Below are 27418 nucleotides of genomic sequence, written 5' to 3' on the forward strand. Positions count from 1 at the left end.
CTATATCTTGGCACATCAGTAAGGCAAATCCTCATGCGTTTTCTTCCCAGTGATGATTTCCACCAATATGATTCTGATCCATTCTTCATCCTCCCTGAAAGCCCATCCATTAATTTCCGTCACGGCGTTTTCAATCTCCAACTTCTCCTTGTCTGAAAGTGGCTAGTCATTCGGCGGAAACTCCATGTAATCTCCCTCGTAGCTCATGTCAAAGAGGCTATGCGTGATCACGCTAGAAAGCTGCTCAAATATCCGAGTGCGGAGTCGACTTGCGCGTTTTTCGCGAGCAGCCATTCGGACGAAAGCGGCGCATGCGACCGGGAGAGGCACTGTCCGGACAGTATTGGGTAGTGTGGGCTGAAGGCCATTATCAACCATAATCGGTACAAGCTCGTCGCAGCTAATTCCTGTCCAAGATATAGGCAGAAAAACGAGCCTACGTCGCGGCGGACCTTGGCTAGAAGCCGTGTCGTCGATGAGGTAGCGAAGTGTCATCTCCGCCATCTCGCACGGTAGACTGAGCGTAAAGTATTCTCATCCACAGGAGATAGCCTTAATTCCGCAGCAATTTCGCCGACTTTCTGTAGCTGGCTGTCAGGGACAAGAAAAAATCGGCTCTATCGGTTGTTAGATCAAATGTCGTGATTAAGAGAAGCACTTGTGCCGACTCACTCCATTTGGCGCAAGAGGATAGCCGAAACGTATCAGGAGAGTAGTCTCCCACTCGACAAGAAGAATCTGTGAGGCTTCTAGGCGTTCTAAAAACAAAGTCGCAAAATATCTGGGGTTACTCATGGTGATAGGCGGTGGCGTGCACAATCTGCCTTGGGGATGTTGAAAAAGATGCAGAAGCGGCAAAGGTCGGGATGTTGGCAGGGTGGGCGGCGATATATTCGATACCCCTGTACAAATATTCGGCGAATGTGATACACTAAAACTTAGCGAGATGAGGGATGCTATTACGGGCACCATAGGGGGCAAAGCTGGCAGCAAAACGTAAAGGGAAAATACCCGCTATAGCTTAGCGCCAGCCCGCTAAGTTACAGTATTTATCTCACTAATTTTTACCGTTTACCCCACTAGAACTTCTGTCGATTTCAGCGTATCATGTTCGCCAAATATTCGTACAGGGGTGTCGAATATATCGCCGCCCACCCTGGATGTGGGTGATGTGAAATGGGAGCGTAACCTACTTTTTAAGAGTTGGCCCGTGCATGCCGTTTATTGGAAATCTGCTGGGCTAGGGTTATGAGTACATTGACCACGGGCCTTAATTTGGCCCTATACCCCTTTGAGCTTAGCGTATATTGATCTCTCTGCCTTGGTTGCCTCAGGTGCTCCGTAATGCCCCCAGAGCCACCTTTCCATATACATGATGACGGCGGGGCCATCGTAGCGGGGCATCGGGGCGGTTTTCGTGGAAGCGGGAGGTCGCCTTCGTCCTTGCGTTTGCAATTAAGGCGGTGGGAAACGCAATTAGTTAATTGTTGGATTTTACATTCAGACCGAAAAAAAATGAAGTGTTGTGTTCTCTTCAATTTCTCCCCTCCTCTGGCTATGCCAGAGGTGCAGGTTTTATACATATGAGTGGTGGCGAGCTGTGTGGCAATTTTGGCTCACATCAGCTGAATAATCTAGTATTTATCATCCACTAGAAGATTCCATATGGTGAATTCAACATTAATAGGTCTGGTACCGTTAGGAATCGTAATTAGTGGGTGGTTTAGTTGTTGGCAGCATTATTGCTTTTTACGAGTCTCTGGAAGGAAGTCTACCAAAATGTGGGCGAGGCAGCTTCATCTTTAGAAGACTTGTCAGCGCCCCAATACGAGACCTTTGTTGCGCAAACTAGCAAACACCCTGTTAAGCCCTAGTGAGTGTTAGATTTGTATGCCCCGCACTAGCCGCAAGACTAAGTAATGCACACGAAACTCCCATCCCTCACGAGCACGACACTGCCCTCCTGACGAGCACGACACTGCCCTCCCTGACGAGCACGACCTGCCCTCCTGACGAGCACGACACTGCCCCCCTAACGAGCCACGGTCACTACCAGAGCAGCTGCAGCAGGACGGAGAGGAAGGAGAAGGAGAAGGAGAAGGAGAAGAAATAAAGGCGAGGGATTGCATTGAGAGCAGCCGTACCAGCTCTGTACGCTCTATCTATCTTGGCCATAATTCCTGTAGGTCCTATGGGAGTTCAAAATTTGGCAACTGTGAAGGGTGGCCCTTTCTCTTTGCCCCAGCCTCCGTACTAGATGTGAACACTCCCCCCTTAGTCATCCTCCTCGCTTTCACCCTTATCCTCCAGCTCATCCTCCAGCTCAAACTCATAGTCAAAGCCGTCATGTTTCTGTGCCCGGCGGACGACTCGGTCCGTAACGACCGCCAGCCCCAACTTATCAGGCCCCTGATCGGCAGGTCCTCCCTCCTCCTCCTCAATAGCGTGCTCCATGATTGACTCAGCGATACTGCTGACGTCGTGTCCAATTTCTTTGACGAAGCCAAGGAGCATATTCTTCTTCACGTATCTTCCGTGAGTACCCCAGTACCTTGTCCCCTTGAGGACTATTCTGTATCAATGACTGGGAGGATTTGAGCGACCCCTTCCAGGTTAGCTGCGTAATGGCGTTGAGAAACGTCCACCAGACATATCGAGCCCTGGGCCGCGACTCGTTCAGGAACTGTAACCCGCCTCCGTGTAGGCCGGCCAAGTTGTTGAACTCGAGATTGTAAAGCTCCTTTGAGAATACTACCTGCTACATAGTCGAAGGCGTTGCGTCCAAGACTATGATACGGTACTCTCTGGAAGTAATCGTCTCCCAATCCTTGAGGGCTGGCGCCGTTCGTCTTTATCCTTCCACGGAGCTGCCGAATCCTTTGCTTCCAAATTGGTATTAGGGACGATGACCAAGAAGCCCCTATCAAAAGCCCGTTCTATAAGCGGATAGAGAAAGATGCCGTTGACGGGCGAGAAGAGTTCGTCGCGGGCGCCAGTCCCGAAGATGGAGTCCATGAGGTCCGCTGAACGCCAAGGAAGAGATGTGCGGCGATGGCGAGGGTCCCATCGACCCAAGTCCCAAGCACCGGCTCCCAAATGTTAGCAGAGCCAGGGCAATAGGCCTGCCTCATCAAGTCTCTCATCATTGACTGGTCACTTGTTTCGCGCCGGCCCTTGGATCCAGTATCCGGGAGGTCGAACCCCAGCTTGGAAGAGTTGAAGAGCTTGAGGAACCCGTTGCAACGATCTAAAAAGGGAGAAGGAGACTTCAGCTTTTCGGACTGCTCCCTCGCAATCGATGCTTGTCGTGCGAGTGCAATAGACTCAAGCAGGCACTCTCTTCCTTTCTCGTCCATCTCTTCCCAGCGCTCTCTCGACAAGGTTCCGCCGCCTTCTTGATATTCACGGAATTGGAGTGAGCTATATAGCCCAACTCTCTCCGCGTCCATGGTAAGGAGATCTGAACTGCTGGACCAGAAGGTGGAATCAAATGACGACGAGGGGTTGAGCTTCTTCCGGGTTTTCTTGATCTTGTCAACTAGCTCGCTGTGTTGAGTGTAGAGAGTCTTTTTCTTACTGCTCGAGCGCTTTAGGATCTCTGGGACGCTAGCAGGGGAGCCCGCGACCGAGAACGTCGGGTGATCAAGAGACGAGCGCCGCTCGGGGATGATGGGAGCGGGGCCTGACATGATGAATGAGAAGAGCGTGGCCGGGGCGATGTGGGTTTTTTTTTCGGAAAGGTGAAAGGTTGAAGTTCGAAATTTGAAGTTCGAGGGTTATTATGTAGACAGAACCCAAACTCTAAATCCGATAGGGTACCGTCCGTACCGCTAAGCCGAGGCAACTCGGCTATAAAGAAAGCTAAAAAAATACACTTTTTCTAATAACCGAACGAAATCAGACCGTGGGACCCAGCGTGTCGGACTCAGCTATATATTTCTCTCCAGCTCCTCCTAAAATATATCGTCCTCTTCGTCCCCACACACATTAGATTAGTGTCACGGATGATAGGAAATGAAGGACTATGCCAAAAAAATACCGTATTGATTAAGTGTAAAACTAAGCTAAAGAAGAAAAAGGGAAAGGAAAAAGGGAAAGAATCGCGAAGGCTGCGATTGAGGGTTTGTGGGCGCGGGGCTCGGTGCACGTGGCGCGGGGAACTAAGCTTATTCGGGCTTAGTCTAGAATTGATGTCATACGGCTAGCGATAAGGGACCCGATAAGGAACCCGCTATGCGCCATGCCGTGACAATTAGACGTAGCCAACTCCTTTCCTTCGCCGGCAAAATATCTACCGCTTTGAGTTCTTATATATAATAACATACCGCTCGATCCCCGCGTACGCCCTGTCATTAGACTGGGGCAGTGTGACGGCCCGCCTTACGCAGTAGGGATGTCAATGGTTGAAGGCAGCAACGAATGTGGATTTAAAGCTAAGGAAGAGAAAGGAATCTATCGCGGGGTCCGCGCAGGGCGCGGAGAAATAGGTAGTGGTGCTCAGTGCGCACAGGCCACACACAATGCAGCCAATAGAATCAATCCTGTCACATGAGCCCTGTGGCGACCGTGACAGGCTGCAACGATGAAGAGGCCGAATGCTGTCGTCGAGCGGGCCTTGGGCACCCCTAGGCGCGCCGTACATGAAACCATATCTTTGGGGATCAAAATTTGGTAAAAGGGACAAGAACAGGGTCTCGAAGCGAGCCGTACGCGAACCCCTCTCCCACAGCATCACGGACCGGGACGACGAGCGGCTCAGCTCATATCACGTCCTCGGTATCGCCTCGGCACGCTATTAGGCGGATACGCAGTAGGTTGGAAGCGGCGCCGCTCCGTCTGGGGCCGACATGGTAGGTTAATGTCGATCGACAAAGACGTGAAGGAGCTGGTAAATGAGTGTGGAGAGATCAGATCTGAACTTGGCGGTATTAGATCTCCTAGAATAACGTCGATCGATCTCTCACAAATAACGGACGAATAGCCATGTAGTTATTGGCGACAACAACGATAGCAACGATAATAACATCAACTGTTCGGTAGCTAAGGAATGTTATAGAGAAGGAGATGGCATCTTTTCAACACTTTCCTTTATTCCGCCCGCTCCTTCTAGCATTTTCCCTTTTTGTGATCCTGACGCCAGCCGTTACAATATAATGATATATTGTAATATACAATCCAACCCTCCTTACTACGAGCGCCACCACTTCAAAACTTGGCAGCTTTCACGAGCAAATAGATGAGTACGGTCGGGGTAATAAGAGAAGAAGGTGGCTTACAGATTCGCTATGTGTAAGGAAAGAGCACCCCAAACGCCCGGCCCGGCCCAGGCGCCACCAGCTGGCCCCAAACACCCGGCCCCGGCATCCTCCAGATTGAGCCACCCAACTATGTATATAAATAGTGGCCCTCGCCCACCTTCCTTTGCGAGGGCCAGGTTGAAGTCTTTTACCAATGCTAGTCATTGCTCGCCCTCTTGGTCCCTCCATCGTGACTACCTTGATTAGGCGTACCTGCCTTCTCTTACATATGGCGTTCGAATCTTCAAACAGATACCTATATAACAGGCTCTTTGATAGAACTCTAGAATCTTTCGCCCGTATCTTGCGAGTAATTTTACGCGTAACTATAGCCTATTGTGTTAAAAGAAGCAAAAACTCTAGTACAATATTGGATATGGAAGCTGAAGGGTGATCGTCACCTAGATCACGGAATGCGGTAGGCTATTTGTGAAAAGGTAGGTAAATTGATGATCGAGGGAGGAAGCTCGGGAGCACTGCCCTGCCGAGGACCTTAATGTGGTCCTTTGGTGGGGCAGACGCGGTCCAACCGCGTCGGGCTAAGCCCCGCTTCCCTATGTACCTATGTACTTAAACTACACGTGCCGGTCATATGACCCTGTCTTGGCGCTCCCTCGCTCGATCAGGCATCAGAAGCCCATTCCTAGCTCCTCACGCGGGGAAGTAGTCTTTATGTCCCAAGCGTTATTGTGACGAACCTGGTTCGTACTGGACCAGCTGCAGAAGGTAGGCGCCTCAGGCAAGACTGGGGGCCCCGCTCGTCGAGAGCCAATCAGACGGTGCCCGGTGCCAAGAGGGCTCTTGGCACCAGGCAAACGGAAGGACGGCCAATCAGAGGTGGTCCGGTGCCAAGAAGGGTCTTGGCACCAGGCAAATGGCCCGGCACGCTAGCAGTGCCCGGCGCCAGGCAGCTCCTTCCTGCCAGGCAAGTAAGAGCTGCGCTCTTACTGGCCCGCCATAATTAAATAAATACGATGACCGTGTCTGTGAGGACCCGTCCACCAAACTGGCCCTCAAGCAGCCAGAGCCGCCCAGAACCCCCGGGCCTATCAGAAGCCTCCTCGAGGCCCCACCTACCCCACTGATAGATGAAAACTTATTCGCGAGCACGCGACGCGTTGTCGGACCTTTCCTTCTTTCCCTCTTCAGTTTAGAATCTTCGTCGATAGCACCCAATGGACTGAGTTAACCTCAATGCCTTGCCCTGGTCGTGACAGTGTCCACGGTCTTAGATAGTTCTTGCTTGGTTCTTCAAGCAAGCAATACACATTCGCTGCACTCATACATTTTGAGTGACATTCCGATTTGACTGTATTACCCGTGCGATAGGAGCTTGCCCTTTGTTCCATCTTCATAATTACCAAGCCCAGCATTCTGTGGAGCCCGTGCTCCCTTACAGACAGACGACCCTAACAGTCGAGTGGTTTGTAATATGGGGTGTAAGGAAAAGGACACCCCAAACACCAACTGCGCGCACAGGGTGCGCGCCCACCACTTGTCACCAACTGGCTAGAACACTGCCAGCTGGCATACGCTACGCCGTGGCGCCACGACCGCAGACTGATGCCCGGGCCGAACCCCTGAGCAGGTATATAAACAATGGCCCTCGCCCATCTTCCTTTGCGAGGGCCAGGTTGAAGTCTTACACCAATACAAGTCATTGCTCCCCTACCTTCTTGCCTGCATTGTGACCACCTTGATCAGGCGTACCTACCTTCTCTTACATGGGGGTTGCCGCGCGCATAATATGAAGAGCCACTAACCAGCGCCACATCTCTAACAATAAAAACATAGAAAAAGGAAATATTAAGTAGAGTAAGTAGTATTGAGTTCTACTACACAATAAAAAAAAGTTAAAAAAAACATACAGCACCAGGGATTCGCTGGTGGTCACCCACCCAACTACTAGACCTTGCTAGAACAGACATGGGCCCACACCGGGAGAGAGATCTAGATGGGCCGCTTCCGAAATGAATTCTGCCAGCGCTTACCGCCTTGGCCCCACTTTATATATCAGCTTTTCCTTGCGATTAACGGCGATTGAGTACGATCGCCACCACCATCGCAGAGCCTCGCTAGCGCTCCTGTAACGGCCGCGCGCAATCGGTGTTCACCAAGATTTCCATCTCCCGACCTATGGAAAGATAAGCAGTAAGCTTTAGCGAATCCTCTGAAAATGTAGCTCGAAACGGAGCCCTCGAGACCGGTTGGCTAATTTCGGCCCCCTACCTAGGCGTCGCCAATAAAGCTGAGTTAGTTAATCATCGCAAGCTAAAAATAAGAGATGCCCTGGCTGGAGGGGCCGGCACGGTTCGCGCGGGCGTTCACGGTGATATCCGCATGCTTGGGTATTTACGCAGTAGCTGCAACTGCCTGGATCTCGGATTTGCGCTAGTAAGTTAATAAGCTAACTACTGGCCGGTAAGCGAACGCGCGCCGCAACAAACAGGTACTATCTATCCCCTTACTCGTATTAAAGGAATGTGCTCGTCTTGGCAGCATGCACAACACCAGGAGAACCGAACATCAGCATGTCATCGGCCACTCCTCTCGATACTATATTCATCCACTCTGGGCCTAGTGGCACTCAGTGCAAGCCGTAGGCTTATAACGGGTGGAACACACTGTCGAATAGAGAACACATATCGAATAGCTAATTTTCTTGGATCACTTCTCGTTTTAATGAAACGGTTTAAACAATAGGTCGGCCATCAAGACCATCGAGAGCACAGCGCACAACCTGCCCAAGTTCAAGCGACTAGAAACGAGACGCCGGCACAACCCCCGGAAGCACCACTCTTACGTAGCGAGGCTGTCCACGAAAGCCGATGGGATGAACTAAAGGCTAGAGGCGCTTTCAGCCCTACGGTTCACTATCCAGTCACAGTTGCAGTTCTCATCGTGGGAGCACAGGGCATCGGAAAGAAGTCGCTACTCAGAAGGGTCCGTCCACCGCCCCTCCCCCCCTAAAACACACAACTCTTGGGTGACCACACCTAATGATCGAAGCTGATTAATGCACTCATTTCAGCTGCTCTATGATGACATGGACGGCGGCTTGAAAATGGAACAAGCGCTGTTCGACCAGGCAGACGAGAATGCACACTTCTACTGCGACGGGCGCATTTACGACGTACATGTCCTCTTCGCTAGCGACAACATTTTTTCTTATGCCGGCCTTGTCGAACGCTTCGATTATTATGGAGTCATTGCGGCGTACGACGTACGATCCTACGAGTCTTTCCTACAGGTCCCTCGACTTTGTGACGCTGTCTTACACGACTGCGGCTCAGGCGGTCCGCCTTGCCCCGTCATGGTCGTGGGGCTTCACTCGGATGCTCACGACGAGGAACGGGCTGTGTCAGGTGCGGAGGCGTTAAAGTTGGCGACGGACCGAGGCTTTACTTTTACAGAATGCTCGGCTAAGACGGGCAATGGCGTACACGAGACGTTCTCTCATTTCATCCAAGAGGCGCAGAAGTCCGGGAAAGAAGAGTCTGTGCTTTCCAAGTTGTATGCGGCTGGCTGGTTCCGAACAGTCGCCGGGCTTGTGTGGTCAGCGTCTGGAGGAGATAGGTCGAGTTAGCATTGTCCGAAGCAGCCCCATAATTACAAGCGTTACACCCCGCTTCTCTGTTTTTTTTTCCCCTCTCGTATTAGTACTACTTGGACGGTGAGCAAAGGCTATAATTTGAAGCTTTGACTATCTCATTGCTCTCTCGAAGGATTATTCACCCGTCACATATTAGGAATTACTTCACCCCAGAGTCGTTGCTGTCAGCAAGGGGTAATGTTTCGATTCATCGCAACGTTAACAACCACGACAGTTTTGACAGGTACCACGACGGTGACATCGACCACGGCTTTTTTCAACGACAACCACATCATTCATCAAGTCTACCGCAGCGGTGACATCCACAACAGTCTTGACGGATACCAGAACGATGATATCTACGACGACCTCGACACACGCAGTCAAAACCACTTCAGCGGTCTACCAGACCGTGAAGCCTTCATCCGCTGCAAACCCGTTTCGATGGAGCCGCTCACGAGTAGACGTCATCTTGTCGACCAAAAGAGTTGGAGCCTGCAGGAAAAGGGAGTGGAGATTACCTCAAAAGATGTATGCTGGTTGGTGTCTTTGGTGAAGAAGGTGTGGAAGTCATAATCATGCCATGAAGAGAAAGTATAACACATTGTACTTGCGGGGGTCCTCCGGATAGATTGCATTGGAGGGGTAACACTATATCAGCCTCGGTGCATTGCGTGGGAGCGAGGAATTCTCTCACAAGAACAGCAACAAAAATAATACAATATAATACAAAATAATAGAAGGAGCCGAGTGCACGGCGCGTCGGCAACGCCCGGATTGACAAATAAAAATTAAAAAAGCAACAATTTCATTCCATAGTTTATCTCAACTGACATTGCATAGATCGTGAAGGTTGATTACAGTGTAGTGTGGAAAGTGTGCTCCGTGAACGTGGAACAAGTGGTGAAATTTTATCCGACCAATACTCATCAAACAATAAGGGACCATGGCGCAGCTGGTTAGCGCGCAGGTCTCATATCTCCGCATATGATCTGGTTAAACGCCAGAGCCATCCTGAGGTCGTGAGTTCGATCCTCACTGGTCCCATTCCACCCCGAGCAGAAACTGCTCGCTCGGTAAATCTTTTTTGGTAACCTTTTTGTGTGTTGGGTGGAACCGGAACGCTCCACAGGCGGGGACGGGGGGATGGGGCCTATTCTACTGCGTTTCCCCCTTTGTTGTGGAGTGTGTGGGTTAGGGTTGCTCTGGGGAACAAGGTTGGGACAAAGAGTAATGCTTCCTTTTTGTTGGTTGTGCTGATGCTAGAGTGTCGAAGGATGGTGGATGTGGCGGGGACGAGGGACGAGGGACGACGGTACTTGACCTGGAATCTGGTCAAGACTAATCTGGTCAAGTCTTGACCAGATTCCCTGTGAAGAACATGTTGCTGTTTCTAGTTCCCGTTCGAGACCTCCGAAATGAACAGACATGGCCTGTGTCTTTGTGAATATGTACTAATGTAACGCGTGCACATCGAGGCGAAGAGGCGTGTGGGGCACGATGTTTTTGAGACTGAGCAAATACTACCGGTTTGTTGACCCATCATCGAGTCTATGGCTCGACACGGCAGCTGAGAATGGCGAGGTTCTCCCAAGACTTGAAGTGCCTCCCTGCAAACGGCAATCATTGAACAGCCAACACCAAATGCTACCCTGAACCCTGTTGGGTTGGTTTCAGGTTTGGCCGCCCAGTACTAGGACTAGGTAGATACTTGACCGAATCTATTGTGTGCCCGGGTGGCTGCAGCATGCAGCCCTAGCTGTCCACTAGGTAGCAGGTGTTAGTTTGTCTGCTAGTGCAATAGTAATCAGCTCGTTTAAGACTTGCAGAGCCTTTATTGTTCATTCTTGACAAACTGTTCAAGCTTGGCAGCCTTTCCATGGTACCCCTAGCGCTTATTTTCCTGATGTTTGACATGTACTAGAATTGCACCAGACAAAACCTGGGTTTGTGTGACTGGCATATACGAAGCGATGGCTGCTGCGGCCCAGCTGCCAACAAACTCTGTGGCGCTGCTTGTAAAGAACCTTGACAGCTTACCACGACGGCGTCATCTTCCCTCTGGTGCTGCGCCACAACCAACGACATGGCCTGAAAATTGGAAAGCCTTCGGGTGCTGCCGAATTCCCGGAGCTAGCAGGCGGTATATACGTAACTTCCGAGCCAGCTCAGCCGAAATGGTCGAATCATGTGCATTTAGCTCCCAACGCCATGATCCTGGTGCCACGATCCTGGTCCCGTAGCGGGTTGCAGTGCATATTTTGACCACCACTTCCCGGTTGCCCACCTAGGTAGGTATTTTATCGCGTGCCGTTATCAACGCGATCCCCCAAGTCTAACGCGGCTTCGTTGCAATACCGTCTCTACCCTGGCAATAGGAGCCGGGATATACGACTCGCGCGCGTGCCAAATCGCCGATCGGCAGCAATGGACCGACCGTCAATTAAAGCAACGGCCCAGGCCCGAGAAAGAGGGAGACAAGGCTTGACGCTGACGGCGTCTGAGACAAGTCGACAAGGGTGGAGGTGTAGAGAATATTGTCGATTTTGGGTTAGAGAGGCGTTGGGATTACGTGGAAGGAATTGAGCTGGGTTTCTGGTTCGACCAAGGGTTCCAGATCAAGAAATGATTGCTAGGGGATGGAGGGTAGGGCAGGGGGTATGCAAGGGGTTTGTGTGCATAAAGCGTAGGGCGGAGGTTACAGCGGACCGCGAGACAAAAATAGGTAATCAGGGGCAAAAAGAACATACAACACCAGGGATTCGCTGGTCGCCACCGACCCAACTACTAATCTGGCGGTCAGAAGCCTTGTCTCTGGGACTCAAAGCGGCCGAAAATGAGGGTATACAGGAGTCTAAAATGGCGGCATCTTATCTCTTACCGTAATTAAAACGGATTCCATGTCGAGTTTAGCGGATAGAATACCGTTTTTTTTTATTAAAAAAAACGCTTACTACTTGTTACGATCCTGGCTCAGGCGCACAGGAGGCTGCACGGAGCTCCCCGCTATTAGCTGACGCAAGGAAGTAGGGTAGTTCCCCGCTTCCCTCGAGTGCAGCCAATAACGAGGCGGTCAGTACGATCAGTATGGTCAGGGCGATCAGTGAGAACTGATCGCACTGAGCACACTGACCGCACTGATCACCTAGGACCAACGCTCTGATTGGTCCGCCTTAGATAGATATATACGACGACCGTAGCTACGGTCTTAGATAGTTCTTGCTTGGTTCTTCAAGCAAGCAATACACATTCACTGCACTCATACACTTTGAGTGGCATTCCGATTTGACTGTATTACCCGTGCGATAGGAGCTTGCCCTTTGTTCTATCTTCATAATTACCAACCCCAGCATCCTGGGGAGCCCGTGCTTCCTTACAGACAGACGACCCTAACAGTCGAGTGGTTTGTAATATCTCCCCGCCCAAGAAAACCCTGGTCGCAGGGCAGAGTCCCCTGCAGCCCACGAGGTAGACTGTTGAGCAGAGTTCTCACAGTCTAGGTGGCAGATCTGCAGCAGAGTTCTGCAGACCTGTAGCAGTCAGGCTGCTTCCCTCAGTGCCTCTCACAAGGTACTGTTGTACGAGACCGTAAGGCACAGTTCCTGCGATCCACCCTGCACTTGGCTCTCAAGCCTACGCTAAACCGCTTCCACTCCGCCCGCCTACCATACGCAGTTCTACACTATCTATGGCCGTATGTACTCTACCCGCCATAATAGGGGTCTATATTGTTAGTTTTAGTCGAGTGTGACACAGGGATTAGAGGTTTGTTAACATCTTCGGTCCGAAGAAGACCTAGCTGTAGCCCATCATAACATCAAGTAGACATCTTGTCTAAGAACGAGCGCATTTCTACACTGAACTGCAGTGTTTTTTATAGGCAAGTATGTTTCCGATTTATTCCATCACTGTAATAAATCGGTACTAGGTAGATATGTACAGTAACAAGCTAAGCACCTACCGCCCGTCACACAACAAAACAACTGATCACCACACATTCCCCACAGTCTGCCTCTTCTCTTTGACATTGATATCCCGCCATATCAGCACAGCACCCAGCAGCAGCGGCACAAACGCCGCGCCAGCAATGACCATCTTGCGCTGCACATCACCATACGCCTCGATGATAGCGTCACGGATCGGATCGCCCCTCTCGTAGGACAGCTGCAGCCGCATGTCTGCGTAGATTGCATCCGTCAGCTCCTTGCTCGCCGCCGGCAGGTTGTCGTAGATGGAGTTGCGCAGCAAGTTCGTCCACAGCCCGCCAGCGATGGCCATGCCGATGGCTGCGCCGATGGAGCCGCACAGGTTGAAAAATGCGAGCGCGATGGCGACCTCCTGGTGCGTCACCGCGGCCATCACGGCTAGCTGCCCACAGGTCGCAATGAAGGAGGTGCCGAGGCCGTTGAAGAATTGACACATGACTAGGAAGCCGACCGATGTGCTTGGCGTGCGGAAGTGGATGAGCAGGCCGGTGCCGAGCAGCACGAAGGGGATCCCCACGATGATGGTCGGCCATTTGAATTGGCCTGTATAGCGGATGAACCTGTTGTTTCATGTCAGCTGGGGGGGAGGGGAGATGATTGGAAGGTTATTGGGCACACTAACACGCTGATAAGGGGCGAGATGATCGCCGACGTGAGGGAGAAGGTATTGAGAATGTAGCCGGCGCTGGCGATGTCCTGGAAGTGGGCGACCTGCAGGTAGGAGTAATAGTACGTGTCCCAGACACTGTGCGACAAAAAGTCAGACGTTAGCTGCGCATCAGAAGGATAGGGCCGGGGTAGTTGAACTAACAAGATGGACAGGAACATGATCCCGTACGCAAACGACGCGCCCAGCACAGTGCGATCCTTGAGGAACTTGTACGGAAATAGGGAGACGGCGGCAAAGAACTTCTCCCAGACAACGAACAGCCCCAGCGAGACAATGCCAAAGACGATCATGCAGATCACCGTAGCGCTCTGCCACCCGTGTAGGGCGCTCGAGACGAGACTGAAGGGCAGGAGGAGCAGGGACCATCCGGCGGTGAGCAGAAGCAATCCCACGACGTCAAACTCGACGAAGTAGTACTTGAACGATGCGGCCAGGCTGCGCGTCTTCATCCGCAGCGGGATGAGGCCTTGCTTCTTGGCCTTTGCCTCGCTGAGGAGCAGAATCAGGGCCACAGGTAGGCAGAAGGCCAGCAGGATGATGGTGAAGGCGCCGAAGGCCCAGCGGAAGTTGAGGTTGAGGTAGAACAACTCGGCGATCTTGGGGCCGGCGAAGGTCGAGGCGATGAGAGGGGTGCCGTTGACGGAGATCATGATCATGCGGTTGCGCAGGGACGTCATGTCGGAGAGGATGATAGTGATGATATAAAGCAGCCCGAGGTGGCCGACCCAGTAGAAGGTCTGGGCGGCGGCGTAGGTCTCGACATTCTGGCAGGTCGCCTTCATGATCATGCCGACGACGATGAGCAGGAGCATGTAGAGAAAGCCCTCGGTACGGCCGCGGATGTCGGTGATCTTGGCAATGGTGGGCGTGATAGCACCGCCCAGGATGCTGGAGACGATGCTGGTGATTGCCAACAGGCCGTGCTGGCTGAACTCGGACGTAATGTAGGAGACGAGGTTGCCCTGAACCGACTGCAGAAGCACGTCGACGAAGCTGACCAGATATAGGCTGACCCATTGCATTAGCACCCGTGCCGTTGCCAATTCCCAGCACAAACACTCACAGCGCAAAGACTATCCAGAGCATCTTGCTTGACCAGACCGTTGTGACGGCCTCGACCTTCTTGACGCCATGCTGCTTGTAGTCGGAATCGGCCTCGATGTCGTTCTTGAGCTGCTCCTGGCCCGTCATGGACTCCTTGCCAACGTACTGCACGTCATGACCGGCCGGAGCGGCCTTCTCTGGTGTGAGAGACATGCTTGCGGTTTGTTGCCGATGCGGTGAGAGTACGTTTTTGCTCAGTGGCTGCCTATGAAATAGAAAGGAGCCAGTAAAGCAGTGGAGCCAGTAAAGCAGTGGAGCCAGTAAAGCAGTGGAAGACAGAAAGAACTAAAGTGAGGAGGTTTCACGTAAATTGGCTAGCACTTTATTGCTGTTTTTACATCCACGCGCCTACCACATTTTCATGTTTGACCTGCGATCTCGGACATCCTTCTCGTCTTCATTCCCTGGTTTTTCTCGCGGTGGCTGGGAGACAAGGGGTCTTTAATGGGGCCTCAACATGTTGCCTGCCTTTATCCACCAATGGCAGGCATACACCACGTAAAGGCTTCTCAAATAGGAGATGCCGGTTGATGCCAAGATGTGATCCTTACGTTATCAGATGATCTGATAAGATTAAAATTGTGGGGGTTCATCGAATCAGACTTTTGCGAAGGTGTGGTTTGATTGGGCCGCTGCTGCATCTCCCTGTCGTGGATGACGAGTGTGGGCCCCCAGCAGCCCCGATGTGACGATGGCGCGTCACGGTAGATGACCAGTCGAGGCCTTATGCGGGTACCTGGTGGAACTGTTTCTCGGAGAAGAGATTTCCAGTTCTCATTTATGTGTCCCATTGCATCTGCAGCCAGAGGTGTCAGTTGTGGCGAGAGAGATGAGCTCCTTATTTGAGGGAGCGCGCCGCTGAAGTGAGCATTTTACCATGTGAGATTCAAAGAAGGGCGATCATAATTGGATCTAGCTATATGAGGAGGAGTGAAGGCGATTGTCGTAATTGGGTAGGTAGGTAGGGGATTGTGTTGTTCTTAGGCAGGGATGGTTGAGAAATTTAGTTTCAGGACGGAACCAAAATAGTAAATCCGGCTTGATGAAAACACCACTCTCAACTCGTACCCGGGCCTTTGCAACACACCTCAGCGCTCGCAACAATGCAAATACGGTATTGCAAACAAAGCAAATACAAATATACGCAAATACAAATAGGCCAAAAAGACCAAATTAAACACAAATATGAAGTCGTAGATCCGTAAATATATTTGACATATGTGGGGCCATTTTATATGGCCCATCTTCTTGGGCTCGGGGTGCCAACAGTGGGTTACCGGCCCAGGAAAAAGTAGATTTTCCAGGCGAAATCCTGCATTTGCCTGGCAGGCTCTGAACAACTTTCTGAACACCACCATACTTACGAAAACCCACATTTCTACCGCAACTGAAGTTATTCCGACCTGTTAACACAATGAAGAGCCCTCCCGGAAGTCCCTTTTCCATTTCCGACAGTCCTCCGAACTCCCCCGGCTCGCCGTTAATATTCGCCTGCTACACCCCGAGCCTGCGCCGCGCCCGAGCTTCCTTTGGCTGGCGAAAGTGAGGCCTTCCTGGCTCAAAGCCTTGACCGCTCAATTGCAAAGCTCGAGAAATACATCAAGAAGTTGGAAATCACACCGGTTTACTGGGTCTCGATGATTCTGCACCCTGGGCATAAGGACAAGTGGATTGTGAAGTACTAAGCCCGTTGATGACATTCTAGCTTGGTGGACCGACAATAAAGACGGCTTTCCACGGTTATCACGAATGGCCTTTGACCTTCTTTCGATCCCGGCCATGTCTTCGGACTGCGAAAGGCTATTCAGTATGGCCAAATTGATCGTTGGACTGCAGAGACACGGGCTCAGTAGCGATACCATTAACAAGCTATTGTCCCTGTTAAATTGGCGGCGATATGGCCTGTTTTGAACCTTCGGCATGGCTTTGACTGGCTTTCGGTGTCTCGGCTGGCAGGTTTTTTCTATGCCGGGGCTTACCCGGGCCGGAATATTGTTTTTCAGCGCTGGTCAAATATTTGCAAATAAAACAATTAATTCAAGTACATGTTGGAAAAGCTCAAATATGGCCTCACTTTGCAAATTAAATACAAATACGGGTGCCGGGCATATTTATTTGCATTGTTGCGAGCGCTGACACACCTCCCGCAATCCCGAGTTCAGACGGAAATGGCCAAACCGGGATACACGAACGTAGCCATAAACGGGCCATAACAAAGACCGGATTTGATTGTTGGGAACTAGGTAGTGTGGCGGATATTCTGAACTCTCTTAGCCACTTTTTTTTTTGGCTACAGAGGCCCCGAACAGACCCGCTTAAACATTTCAAAGTATCCTATCACGCAACCAACGGCTTGCTGCCCTTTGGGAGCGTGATCTTAAACACTAAAGCCTGGTTCTCGAGAAACGGCACCGTGGCCGTGTCATCCGTGTAAGGGAGCCTGCCAAAGTTGATGAAGCCTGCGATTTGTCAGCACACGCTCCAACCCAGAAAATAGACAATAAACAAGCATAGGGGCTCGTGCGCATGCCTTTGTTTGTGATAAAGTCATTGTCAGACAGCGTGAACAGATAGTACTCGTCCTTGGAGTCGGCGCCCCTGACGACGTCGTTGACGGGCACGAGCGCAAGCGCCTCCCACTTCTCGTTCAGCAGGCCCAAGCCGTGGTTGGTGGGGTCGCTCGCCAGGGGCCCGTTGCGAACGGCGGTTCCGTCGGACGCCGTGAACTTGTTCAGCTGCTCGTTGAGATTGTAGTCCAGGAACGGACATAGCACCGCGGGCGTGATTCCGCTGACGAGAGTGTCGGCTGCCCGACGATTAGCGCGAGGGAAAATGAGAGGGGATGCAAGTGGCATGGATGCCTAGACCTACAAGGGTTTTCAATCCCACCGCTGGTAATGTTGCCGTTCTTGATGTCGTCGAACTTGGCGCCCTTGATGTTGGTGGCGGCCGAAACGTCGACCACGTCGACGTGGCGGTACCGCGACAGGGGGTCGGCTTGGCCGCGGCCGGCGCTCGAGTCACGCGGCAGCACCAGGAACTGCGTGTCGGAGACGTAGTGGATTTCGGACTGAGCCGCGACTCGCGTGTTCCCGGCCGCGTTTTTGAAGGTCGGCAGAGGGATTACCCACTCGGCCTCGTACGTAATCCTGGGCTTGGAGTCCTTCGTGATTGAGTACTTGAGGAACCGCGTATTGCGGCGCTTGGATGAACTGGCGCCGCCTTCCTGCCGCGCCGCCGACTGGAGCATTACAAAGAGTGTCTTGCCGTCCGGGCTGACCGTCAGGCCCTCGAAGCCCTGGTTGTTTTGGCGGCCGTGGTCCGGGTCGCCAGGCACGGGAATCTGGGTGGCGTTGTAGATGGGCGGCGTGTTGGAGTTGTAGCTGTTCAAAACGGGGTCAGATGTTTCATTCGAGCCATGGTAAGCACCGAACGAATGGAAGGATAGTTACCTCACGGCTCCTTTCCGGACGGGCAGGAGAGCGTCGGGGGGCTGGATAGCGGCCAACATTTTGCCGTCCTTGTCGAACTTGTACACAAACGGGCCGTACTCGTCACTAATCCAGAAAGCGCCATCGTCGGCGAGGAAGATGGCTTCCGCGTCAAGACAAATGCGCTTACCGCCGGGACCGGCACCGCCAAAGCCGTCTCCAGGATAGGTGGAGGTGGGCATGACGGGGAAGCCAGGGAAGGTAAGGCCTCCACTGGCGGTAAAGTCGGGATCGAGACCGGTCAGCGGGGTCCCACGAGGGTCGGTCAGCAGGATGGTCTTCTTGTAGGCGAATTTAATGTTGGGCCCAGACGGCTTGGCGACTGAAGCGGCGGGAGAGGGCGTGAAAGTGATGTCGTAGATGTGGACTCGGGGAATGGTGTTCTGGGTTCCCTTGGTGTTCCAGCCTCTGTCGGGTAGACCGTACATGGTGCCCGTGTACTTCTTGCCGTCCTTCTTCCAGTTCTTGATGGACAGCGAAGAGCCGGTGCTGATTGTGTCGCCGAACTGGTCACGGGCATCGCTGGGGATGGCCCCGAAGCCAGCGAGCGAGTTGTACGTGTATGTCTTGCCATTGCAATCGACGGGCGGGCTAGCAGGCGGGACCGGGACGCACTTGGCGAGAGCGGCCGAAGCGTACGCCACGGCCGTGAGGCAGAGCGTGAAGCCAAGTTGAACCATGCTGGCGGCTGCGTGGTGGCCTGGGAAGTGGCCTGTGTAATTGACTCGACGGCTCAACGAGACTAACGACAAGAGACGAGCCGGGATGAGGCCGGGGAAGACGAGCGTCTTAATAACCAATGCCTGCATTAGATTAATCAATTCTAATCAATAATGACGCAGTCCGGCCTGCAGCACCAGGACGAAAGCTCTCTTGGATTCGCACCCCCGACCCAGAGGGAGGCTTGGCAGGGCCGGAGGACATCACTGCGACCTTGTCCGGCCTTGCTGGTCAGTGGCATCCCGCTGCGGCATTGTGGTGGCATCGTGGTGGGATCGCGGTGGCATCGCTGCAGGTCAATGGTCGTAGGGCACGTGGGGTGCGTGCCGATGTTTTTGGGGAAATCAGAGCTGTGGTGCGACTTTGGCGATGGAAGTTGCGCAACACGCGCACATGTGGCCCAGACCGAAGCTGTGATTGGAGAATGCCAATGGTCAGCTAGAAAAGAAGGTTCAGAATCCGTCACCGAGCGATTCCACGTTGGAGGGCGCTGCGGGGTCGAAGTAGCAGCCAGGAGCTTCGGGATTGGGGCACCAATCAGGTAATCCGAATGCCCAACGAGGGCAGGAGCTGTGCCTGGACGATGGACCCTGCTCCTAAGAGTCGCTAGTTCCAGCTCTAAATGTAACCTAATACCTGGGGTAGAGGTAATCGTTCAACTATAGGTGGGAATAAGTAATTAAGGCACCAACAGCTGAGATCCAATTCCGATACTTTGTACCGAGCATTAGTTAGCCTTTTCAGATTTCAGCCTCAGCATTGATACAATTATATTTGCATGCAAGGCTATTCGCATGCAAGGCTATAAGACTAGGTAACAATTTGAGCAGAGTTTGTTCATCTATTTAATTGAGGGATTCCTTATTTAATGGGCACACCACACCAGCTTACTCTCTCCAATCCGGCAGCCGCTCGAAACCATAGTCGTCGACCGGCTTTGTGGCAGTCTTTGACCCCTTCAGCATCATCAAGACGCGTATCAGTCGAGTCCAGATGAGAAACTTGATGCCGGTATCGACCATGCACACTCCCCAGGGTGTTTCGGGATTCATGAGCCGAAGCATGCCTGGCATCAGCCTCTGCGCGTCGTCAACCGACGGCCGCATTGTCTGTTCGTGCTTGGCGAGTGCCGCCGAGATATCCTGGGGATGCTGAACGAGAGCCCCGGCCAGGGTGTAGGCACCGTACATGGCCAACGTCGTCCCCATGCCCGACATGGGCGACGGGCAGTACCTTTTCGTTCGGTCAGCGTCGGGTTTGTCTTGAGGCATGTCAAGATGGAAGGAAGCACTCACTCAGCGTCGCCCAAGAGAACCACCCTCTCCTTGCTCCATGTTTCCATCTTGACCTGAGCCGCAGTCTCATAGTAAAAGTCCTTGGTCTCCATCATCTCCCCGAGAACCCTGTCGCTCTCCCAGCCAGCGTCGTGGAAATATTCCTTGATCAGTTCCTTCTGGGCTTGCACACTACCATGCCCGTTTCTGGCCGCATCGTGCAAGCGCGAGTCTTTCTCGTTGACGATGTTGAGAAAGACGGTCGTCCGGCCGCTCTGATTATCCGGCCTCAACATCATGACCCGGCGGCCGGCGGTGTGAAAGCAGCGCCGCCACTTTGTGTCTGTGTCTGCCGGCGGGATGCTGAAAAAGGCTCCATACATACCGAGCTGCTTCACCCGTTCCTCCTCTCCGTCGGCCCCCCATACCATTTTCCGTGTCTCGCTGTGCAGCCCGTCGGCACCAACGACAAGGTCGTATGTTTTTGTGTCTCCGCTCTCGGCAAACTGCACACAGACCTTGGCCCTTTCCTGCCGCAGGTCGCCGAGGTGGTCTCCAAAGATAAAGTCGATCCCGGCCCCGCCCTTTCGCTGGACGTCGTCGCTGAGTGCTTTGCTCCGCTTCCAGCAGATTTCGGCCAGTCTGCCCCTCATGATCTCGATGTCGCTGGTAGGGGAATGGAATCCAGCGCCGCCACTGGCGGGGACCGACGCCCAGACATGGTTCTCCTTGGTAACCCACTGGACGCCTTCTTCGCCCGTTGTTGCGGCCCGAATGGCTGACTCGAGCCCGAGCTTGCGGATAACGGCCACACCAACGCCGCGGATATCGATATTCCGCCCCTGGGAACGGATGGCCGAAGACCTCTCGAGAATGGTTATTCGTGGTTTTTCAGAGGCGGGCACGGGTGAGAGAAGGAGGAAGGCGGCGAGCGTGGGGCCGGCAATGCCGCAGCCTACAATGAGGATATTCAGCGGAGCCATAGCAAGGAGTTGAGTTGCAAGTAGACTTTATCCATCTTTTTTTGTTTAAATGAAAGAAATAAAATATCAGGCAATTTCCATTTTCTATCATACCGAAATACGTGAAAGACGGAGACACTAGTACTGATAAAGGAAAGCGTCCAAGTGCAGCAGCCAATCAGACGCGCCATTCGGCTTTTGGCGGGCTTTGTGCATGTCAATTGGCCGTCGGGTTTTGAGACGACAGACTCCAAGAGCAGCGCTCACCCGCACGAAACGAAGCCGAAGAATTTCTCCACAAATGCACCACAACACGCCCCCAATTCCGTTCCGGCTGCTCTACCAGCACATTTCGTCGGGTTTTGATGGAGAAGGTGCCACAGCTGAGCTGCGAGCTCTGCCGCGAGCGCAAGGTCAAATGCGACAAGCTGACCCCCTGCACCACCTGTGCGTCAGCTGGCGTCGTCTGCGTGCCGGTCCGGCGACTGCGCCTGCCGCGAGGACGCCATGCTCGCCGCTCAGGGGCTGTCGACGACGACCTCGAGACGCGCATCCGCCGCCTCGAAGCCCTCGTCTCGGACAGGACGGCCCCAATTGCGATATCTCAGACTCAGACTCAGTCCCAGTCCCAGCCCCAGTCTCAATCCCAGTCCCAGCCTCAGTCTCAGTCCCAGTTCCAGCCTCGGTCTCAGTCCCAGTCCCAGCCTCAGTCTCGAGGTCTAGACATAGACCCAGACCTCGACCTGGCAGTCCGCAATCACAATCACGATGCGAATGCCGGGCCACAAATACGAGCACCCTTGGTGTTGCAGGAGCCGAGCCACTTCTGGGCCGACCTGGCTGACGAGGTAGTTTCCTTTCAATACCCCATCCCATAATTCCCCATCCCATAATTATTATTTAATTGTTAATTATTTCCCTGCTAACCTTGGGGTGCGCTCCAGATTCACGGCCTTCGCAACGCTATAGAATCTACCTCACCAGACGACGAAGACGAGGAATGCAGCCAGGCCGAGACAGACGAATGCCGTCTTCTCCACCGCGGCATCGGCATCCTCGGCCTGTCCGCCGCGCCAGTCCGGGATCCAGACACTCCAATGCCGCAAGGCCGTGCCCTGGCCAGCCAGCTATGCCACATCTATCTCCAACAGGTCGATCCCTGCATCAAGATCCTGCATCGACCGTCAATCCACAAGTTCCTGGTCCGGGGTCAAAACTACCTGGCGTATCCCGAAGGGCACGCCTCGCCACGCGTCCTGAGCGCCGCAGTGAGCTATGCCGCCGCAAGCAGCATGACGGAAAACCAATGCCGGGCTACCTTCCGAACCCCCAAAGCCAGTCTCGTGGCCGACTGCCGGCGGGCCTGCGAGATTGCTCTCAACGCGTCTGGCTTACTAACCACGAGCGACATGACCGTCCTGCAGGCCTTCCTCCTGTACCTCGTCGCCCGGCGGTCCGAGGAGCGCAGCCGGGCCGTATGGACGCTGCTGGCCACGGCCGTGCGCATCGCCAAGGGCATGTCGCTGAACCTCGACCCGGACGAACTGGGAGCGGCAGGCCCCGGCCGGCGCCGCCGCGAGACCTTCTTCGCGCGGCAGATGCGCAAGCGCCTGTGGCTGACCATCTGCCTAATCGACCTGCAGGCATCCTTTGGCCAGACGTCGCAGCCGCTCATCGCGCTCGACGAGGTCGTCGCCTCGTGCGCCAGCATGCCCGCGCACATCAACGACGCCGACTTCGGCCCCGCCACCCACCCCGCGATCCCCGACCGCGAGGGCCTCACCGATACCACCCTGGCCATGGTCACGTACAAGCTGCAGCTCATGGGCCGGCTGACCAACTTCGCCGCCGCGCCCGCCGGCCCCGCCCGCGAGACCCCGCAGCAGCAAAGAGCACACATCGACCGCTTTGAGCACGACGTGCTGCGGCTGCTTTGGCTGTGCGACCCCGAGGCGTCTGCCTACGCGTGGTTCACCCTGCACAGCGCGCAGTGCTTCGTGCCGGGCGCGCGGGCGTGCCTACTACGGCCACTGCAGCGCGGCCCGCCGCCGCCACCGCCGAGCCAGAACAGCACCGAGCTGCTGCGCCTCAGCGTGCTGGTCCTACAGAAGGCTCTACTCGTGCACACAGACCCGCGCGGCGAGGGCTTCCGTTGGTACGTCACCGTGCAGTGGCACATGGTGGCCATCGCCGCCGCCGAGTGCTTCGTGTGCGCCGACAACATCGTCCTAGGGACTGATGGGGACACCGATGCTGATGGAATGGTGGACGCCGTGCGTGCCGCGTGGCCCGTCGTCGAGGCCGCCTCTGCCATGCTCGCCGAAGGTGGCATCGGCGGCGGCGGCGGCGGCGGCAAGCTGCGCGGCCCCCTCGCCAGGCTCGTCGAGCGCACGCGCAAGAAGGTCCAGCCCGTGCTGGCGAGGCGCGCGGCCGGGGGAGGCGATCCTGTGGTGGGTCTACATCATGGCCTGTTTGACCTACGGGGGCGGCATGCGCCGAGCCCGGCACCAGCACCGATGTCGGTCTCAACATCAGCAGCCGCTGCACCACTGGTACTTGAGACGCAGCCCTGGTTGTCCGAGCCTAGGCATCAGGCGGCAAATGGAATCGACGTCTCAGCGAACGGCGAGCTGGACGGCCAGTCGTGGGGCGTATGGGAGGAATTCGTTTCGGGCATCGCCTTTGAGGATCCCGCTGCGAGTGACTTGTTCTTTGACGAATTCGAAACGAGTCTGACTTAATCGGGCGCCCTCTTAAGGACGGGAGGTTAGTCTCACCAGACCAAGACTAGGTGCTCACGAGTGAAACTGAGGTTAGGGCGGACTTTTTTCACACATCACGGGGTTGATACATGATAGTGTCAGCAACACAGGGGCTCTTTGTGTGGTCTAAGACGAAAGATATCGACAGCGTGGATGCAATTCATGATTCGCCATACCTGACCCGTTGCGGCGTGTGATGGTGGTCTAAGAACGGGATTGATAATCACTTTCAAAGAGTCTCCACGTATTTAAACAGGTCCAAAGCACCGCCTTGTATATCCTCTCCACGACCATATCGGCACTGCGCGGCATCAGACAGTCTCCATCTCCAACTACACCATGCCCTCCTCCTCCCACGCCAAGAAGGCCAAGAAGGCCAAGGACAAGATGCGGCTGCGCGCCGCAACGGCCGCCGACGTCGACGCCATCACGGAGCTGGCGCTGGCCGCGCTCCCCAACGACCCCGTCTGGCCCTATCGCTTCCCCCTCGCCAGCCAGTTCCCGGCCGAGCACAAGAAGTACACTGGCATCCGCATCGCCGAGTACCTCGAGAACGTCAGAACCGGCGTGTACCAGTGCATGGTCGTCGAGGCCGCCACCACCACAGCCAGAGTCGTCAGCAGCACCAGCAGCGGCAGCCGAGGCAGCAGCGGCAGCAGCAGCCAGACCGCCGGCACCAGCAGCCAGACCGCCGGCGCTAGCAGCCAGACCGCCGGCACCAGCACCAGCACCAGCACCAGCAGCACCAAGCAAATTGTCGCGCTGAGCATGTGGGACCTGCCGGTCAGCTGGCGGCCGCGCGGCGCGGCGTCGCCCAGGGGCGCGACGGACCACCCGAACCGTCCCGACGCGAACCCGAAGCGCATGCAGGCGTTCCGGCACGCGCTGGGCGCCGCCCGCGCCGAGCGCTTCGACGCCACTACCAGGCACGGCGGCGAGCACCTGCACCTGCTGCTGCTGGCCACGCACCCAGCCTACCGCCGCCGCGGCGCCGCCACCACGATGCTCGAGTGGGGCAAGGAGGCCGCGCGCCGCAAGCTGCCGGCCGTCCCGCTGACGCTGTTCTCCAGCCCCATAGGTCGCGCCGTCTACCCCCGCCTGGGCTTCGCCGAGGTCGGCACGCCCGTCGTCGTCCAGGTGCCTGACGAGGCTGAGCACTTGAGTTTTCCTGCTATGGAGTGGCGGCCGGAGCCCTCGGGGCCGTGAAGGGATGGTGGATGATGATTAGCGCCCGCTGCCTGGAGTGGCGGCCGGAGCCCTCGGGGCTGTGAAGGGATGGTGGATGATGATTAGCGCCCGCTACCTAGAGTGGCGTGTGCTCAGCTAGCTAGCTGAGCTTTTTCTTCTTTCTGGGGGTGCGATAGCAGAGTCAACCGCCAATAGCATTATACTAGTGCATCATGAAGTTTGGGACGTCACGTTAGCAAGCGGAGCGATCGGCGCATTGCTTGGCAGGCGGGGCTGGGTTTTGGCGTTTATTGACTGCTCAGATATCCAGCATCAATGAGTTGTTTCTGGCGTCTTGGCGAAGTGAGAATGTTCTGCGATGGCAATAAAAGTGCCAGGCCTTGGCGGCGTTATACGAGATACTTTTTTGTCTGTCCGGCAAATCGCAACGTGTCTGTCGATAGGAGATGAAACTTCTGCGCCGCTGATCGCCGTCCGTGGCTCTTTGGCCTGTAATAACCAACAAGTCAGCGCGCAGAGCTGTGGGGGGCCGAATTGGGAAGGCGGTGCAGAAAAGGAAACTCGTGTAAGCACAATTTATAAATCGTGTCTAGTTACTTCCAGCGCAGATCACGTTGTTTCCTGCAGCCAGACTTGCGGCACCGCCACGGTCGGTGAGCGTTGCTGGTAAAACCCTCCTACCTGTTGACGATAGGGGCTGGAAGCCGGCGGGCTGTTGATGATGCTTGGGAATCGGTGGATTTCGCCATTTTAATGATCTTGAACAACAAAAGGGGGACTCGATGACCACGCGTGTCGAGGCGATGCAAATTGAGTATAAAATTGAGCATGGAGCCGGCACCGATGGTCGATCTGACGACTTGAGAAGCTGGGTATGAGATATTTCAGGGGATGTGCTGGAGGTGGTTGGGTTTTTATAGTCTAGTCGAGCACAACTCGGTAATTAGCCGGCTAGTATTCAGTAATTACCTTCGGCTTGTCTTGCCTTTGCGGCCGTAGCTGATGTGATTGACATTGAAAGCCCCCGGCAATCCCCAGAGCGCCCCTGGCTGTATCGTTTCTGGCTGTATCTTCAGAGTTCAGACCTGGCCTCCTGGGGCCAGATTCGAGGTCCCTTCCGTCCCACGGGATGGGTACAAGCTGGAGCCACTTCGCGCACTCGGAGATACGGCACTGTGAGTCCGTGAGATATGGCGGCAAGATCCGTTGTCGAGGCTATAGTGTAGGTACGTATCTGCAAGCCCTAGTGTAAGCCCTAGTGTAAGCCCTAGTGTAAGCCCTAGGGTGAGCCTAAGGGCGAGCCCTAGGCCAAACAAAGTTGGATTTAATCCAACGCCAACGCCGCGCCGAAACAACGCTTGTACACACTACGTGAAGAGCTGGCCCACGCCTACCAATCAAACCCCTGCCAGGCCCTAGTTACGCTTAGGTCACGCGGAGTCGCGTTCCTTGCATTCTTTTCAATTGCAACACCTTTTTTCGACGACGGCTGCTCATTGACATTCCTCCAACTCAGGCCCTGCCCCAACATCCTCATTCAGCACTTTCCCAACCCGTGCCTGCCCGGTAGTGACAATGGCGTCCTCGCTTTATGTTGATCCCGAGGGGGAGCCGACATTCCAAACGAATTCGAAGCCAGCTTCCTGCGCGGCTGGGAGGAGGAAAATGAAAAATTGATGATATGGTCCATGAGGATACTGCGCGAGGACAGCATGGTTGCTCTCCTCGACGACATGAACTACTACCGGCTCTCTGCCCTCCACAACGATGATGGAAAAGGGATAGGAAGCATGGCCGATCTTGGCCCCGAGGATGCGAGACGCGTCGCAATGTTGGTCCGCGCTGCTCACGCCACCCAATCCCACCTCTTCTTCGCCTGTTTCAGAGGCACCTGGGCTGGCCCCAGGGAATGCAAAGTATCCAGCCAACGCGCCAAAGACGTAACCAGCCGCTACACGCCTACAGGATTCGAAGATCTCGACGATTTCGCCGGTCGAGAGTCAGAGCCTGGGTCTGCCCATGTTGAGCAGCGCATCACGTAGCCTGGAAAAAGCACAGGGAAGAGCACTGGGCGGAGTTTGTCGGGCTTGGCGAGCCGTTCCTGAAGGAGATGCTTGGCGACAAGTACGACAGCCTGCTGGAGACGACGTTCTTGTACCGATATGGCCCCGAGGAGAATCCATCGAGGGACCTCGCTTCTCGCGGCGCGGCTGTGGCCGCCGCAAGGCGAGCTCGGAAAGTCGCCGCGCGATCCGCTGCAGCAAACGCTGCTTTAGGCTCTGCCCCTAGGCCGGTTGTCGGGGAAGATGAGAATATAACTCTTTGAAACACCCGCCACTTGGAGGACCAAAGGCTGGCTCTCCATTCATATG

The 27418-nt window shown here is 54.5% G+C and overlaps 11 protein-coding genes and 1 non-coding gene across 12 annotated transcripts; 5 read left to right on the plus strand and 7 right to left on the minus strand.

Annotated features, from left to right (window-relative positions):
- Positions 1–162: 162 nt before the first annotated feature.
- On the minus strand, positions 163–504 carry B0T26DRAFT_672232 (uncharacterized protein; the record flags this gene model as incomplete). The annotated part of the gene is made up of 2 exons (XM_060439423.1): positions 163–407; positions 441–504. The coding sequence occupies 2 exons, from the start codon at positions 502–504 to the stop codon at positions 163–165; spliced, it is 309 nt and encodes a 102-aa protein (XP_060300442.1).
- Positions 163–1502, minus strand: B0T26DRAFT_799566 (uncharacterized protein). The gene is made up of 4 exons (XM_060446976.1): positions 1194–1502; positions 673–931; positions 441–617; positions 163–407 (listed from the first exon to the last, which is right to left on the minus strand). Exons 1-3 carry the CDS (start codon positions 1214–1216, stop codon positions 492–494), a joined length of 408 nt encoding a protein of 135 aa, XP_060300443.1. The 5' UTR covers positions 1217–1502; the 3' UTR covers positions 163–407; positions 441–491.
- A 673-nt stretch (positions 1503–2175) lies between these two features.
- B0T26DRAFT_695111 (uncharacterized protein) lies at positions 2176–3021 on the minus strand (the record flags this gene model as incomplete). Its single annotated transcript, XM_060441277.1, has 5 exons — positions 2176–2352; positions 2383–2572; positions 2604–2755; positions 2789–2827; positions 2905–3021. Coding segments are annotated over 5 exons (576 nt in total), but the record flags the coding sequence as incomplete, so codon positions are not given.
- Positions 3022–6735: 3714 nt separating this feature from the next.
- B0T26DRAFT_695116 (uncharacterized protein) lies at positions 6736–6958 on the minus strand (the record flags this gene model as incomplete). The annotated part of the gene is made up of 1 exon (XM_060441278.1): positions 6736–6958. A coding segment is annotated over one exon (223 nt), but the record flags the coding sequence as incomplete, so codon positions are not given.
- Positions 6959–7346: 388 nt separating this feature from the next.
- On the plus strand, positions 7347–9019 carry B0T26DRAFT_695118 (P-loop containing nucleoside triphosphate hydrolase protein). The gene is made up of 5 exons (XM_060441279.1): positions 7347–7448; positions 7531–7645; positions 7724–7746; positions 8001–8240; positions 8329–9019. Exons 2-5 carry the CDS (start codon positions 7582–7584, stop codon positions 8881–8883), a joined length of 882 nt encoding a protein of 293 aa, XP_060300446.1. The 5' UTR covers positions 7347–7448; positions 7531–7581; the 3' UTR covers positions 8884–9019.
- An 810-nt stretch (positions 9020–9829) lies between these two features.
- B0T26DRAFT_t49 lies at positions 9830–9936 on the plus strand. Its single transcript has one exon. It is a non-coding gene; the product is annotated as a tRNA-Met (tRNA).
- Positions 9937–12876: 2940 nt separating this feature from the next.
- Positions 12877–14736, minus strand: B0T26DRAFT_637275 (major facilitator superfamily transporter; the record flags this gene model as incomplete). The annotated part of the gene is made up of 4 exons (XM_060436910.1): positions 12877–13435; positions 13498–13620; positions 13687–14553; positions 14609–14736. The coding sequence occupies 4 exons, from the start codon at positions 14734–14736 to the stop codon at positions 12877–12879; spliced, it is 1677 nt and encodes a 558-aa protein (XP_060300447.1).
- A 2250-nt stretch (positions 14737–16986) lies between these two features.
- On the minus strand, positions 16987–18820 carry B0T26DRAFT_738248 (esterase-like activity of phytase-domain-containing protein; the record flags this gene model as incomplete). The annotated part of the gene is made up of 4 exons (XM_060443568.1): positions 16987–17108; positions 17180–17455; positions 17521–18032; positions 18102–18820. The coding sequence occupies 4 exons, from the start codon at positions 18818–18820 to the stop codon at positions 16987–16989; spliced, it is 1629 nt and encodes a 542-aa protein (XP_060300448.1).
- Positions 18821–19747: 927 nt separating this feature from the next.
- On the minus strand, positions 19748–21117 carry B0T26DRAFT_640224 (2-polyprenyl-6-methoxyphenol hydroxylase-like oxidoreductase; the record flags this gene model as incomplete). Its single annotated transcript, XM_060437213.1, has 2 exons — positions 19748–20093; positions 20156–21117. 2 exons carry the CDS (start codon positions 21115–21117, stop codon positions 19748–19750), a joined length of 1308 nt encoding a protein of 435 aa, XP_060300449.1.
- Positions 21118–21461: 344 nt separating this feature from the next.
- Positions 21462–23837, plus strand: B0T26DRAFT_672238 (uncharacterized protein; the record flags this gene model as incomplete). Its single annotated transcript, XM_060439424.1, has 2 exons — positions 21462–21944; positions 22041–23837. The coding sequence occupies 2 exons, from the start codon at positions 21462–21464 to the stop codon at positions 23835–23837; spliced, it is 2280 nt and encodes a 759-aa protein (XP_060300450.1).
- Positions 23838–24245: 408 nt separating this feature from the next.
- On the plus strand, positions 24246–25349 carry B0T26DRAFT_765848 (uncharacterized protein; the record flags this gene model as incomplete). Its single annotated transcript, XM_060446466.1, has 2 exons — positions 24246–24470; positions 24609–25349. The coding sequence occupies 2 exons, from the start codon at positions 24246–24248 to the stop codon at positions 25062–25064; spliced, it is 681 nt and encodes a 226-aa protein (XP_060300451.1). The 3' UTR covers positions 25065–25349.
- A 479-nt stretch (positions 25350–25828) lies between these two features.
- Positions 25829–27372, plus strand: B0T26DRAFT_672240 (uncharacterized protein; the record flags this gene model as incomplete). Its single annotated transcript, XM_060439425.1, has 6 exons — positions 25829–25918; positions 25967–25985; positions 26046–26221; position 26294; positions 26652–27067; positions 27100–27372. The coding sequence occupies 6 exons, from the start codon at positions 25829–25831 to the stop codon at positions 27370–27372; spliced, it is 975 nt and encodes a 324-aa protein (XP_060300452.1).
- Positions 27373–27418: the final 46 nt, after the last annotated feature.

Source organism: Lasiosphaeria miniovina (genome assembly GCF_030549165.1).
Source record: "Lasiosphaeria miniovina strain SMH2392-1A chromosome Unknown B0T26scaffold_2, whole genome shotgun sequence".
Classification (NCBI taxonomy): Eukaryota; Fungi; Ascomycota; class Sordariomycetes; order Sordariales; family Lasiosphaeriaceae; genus Lasiosphaeria; species Lasiosphaeria miniovina.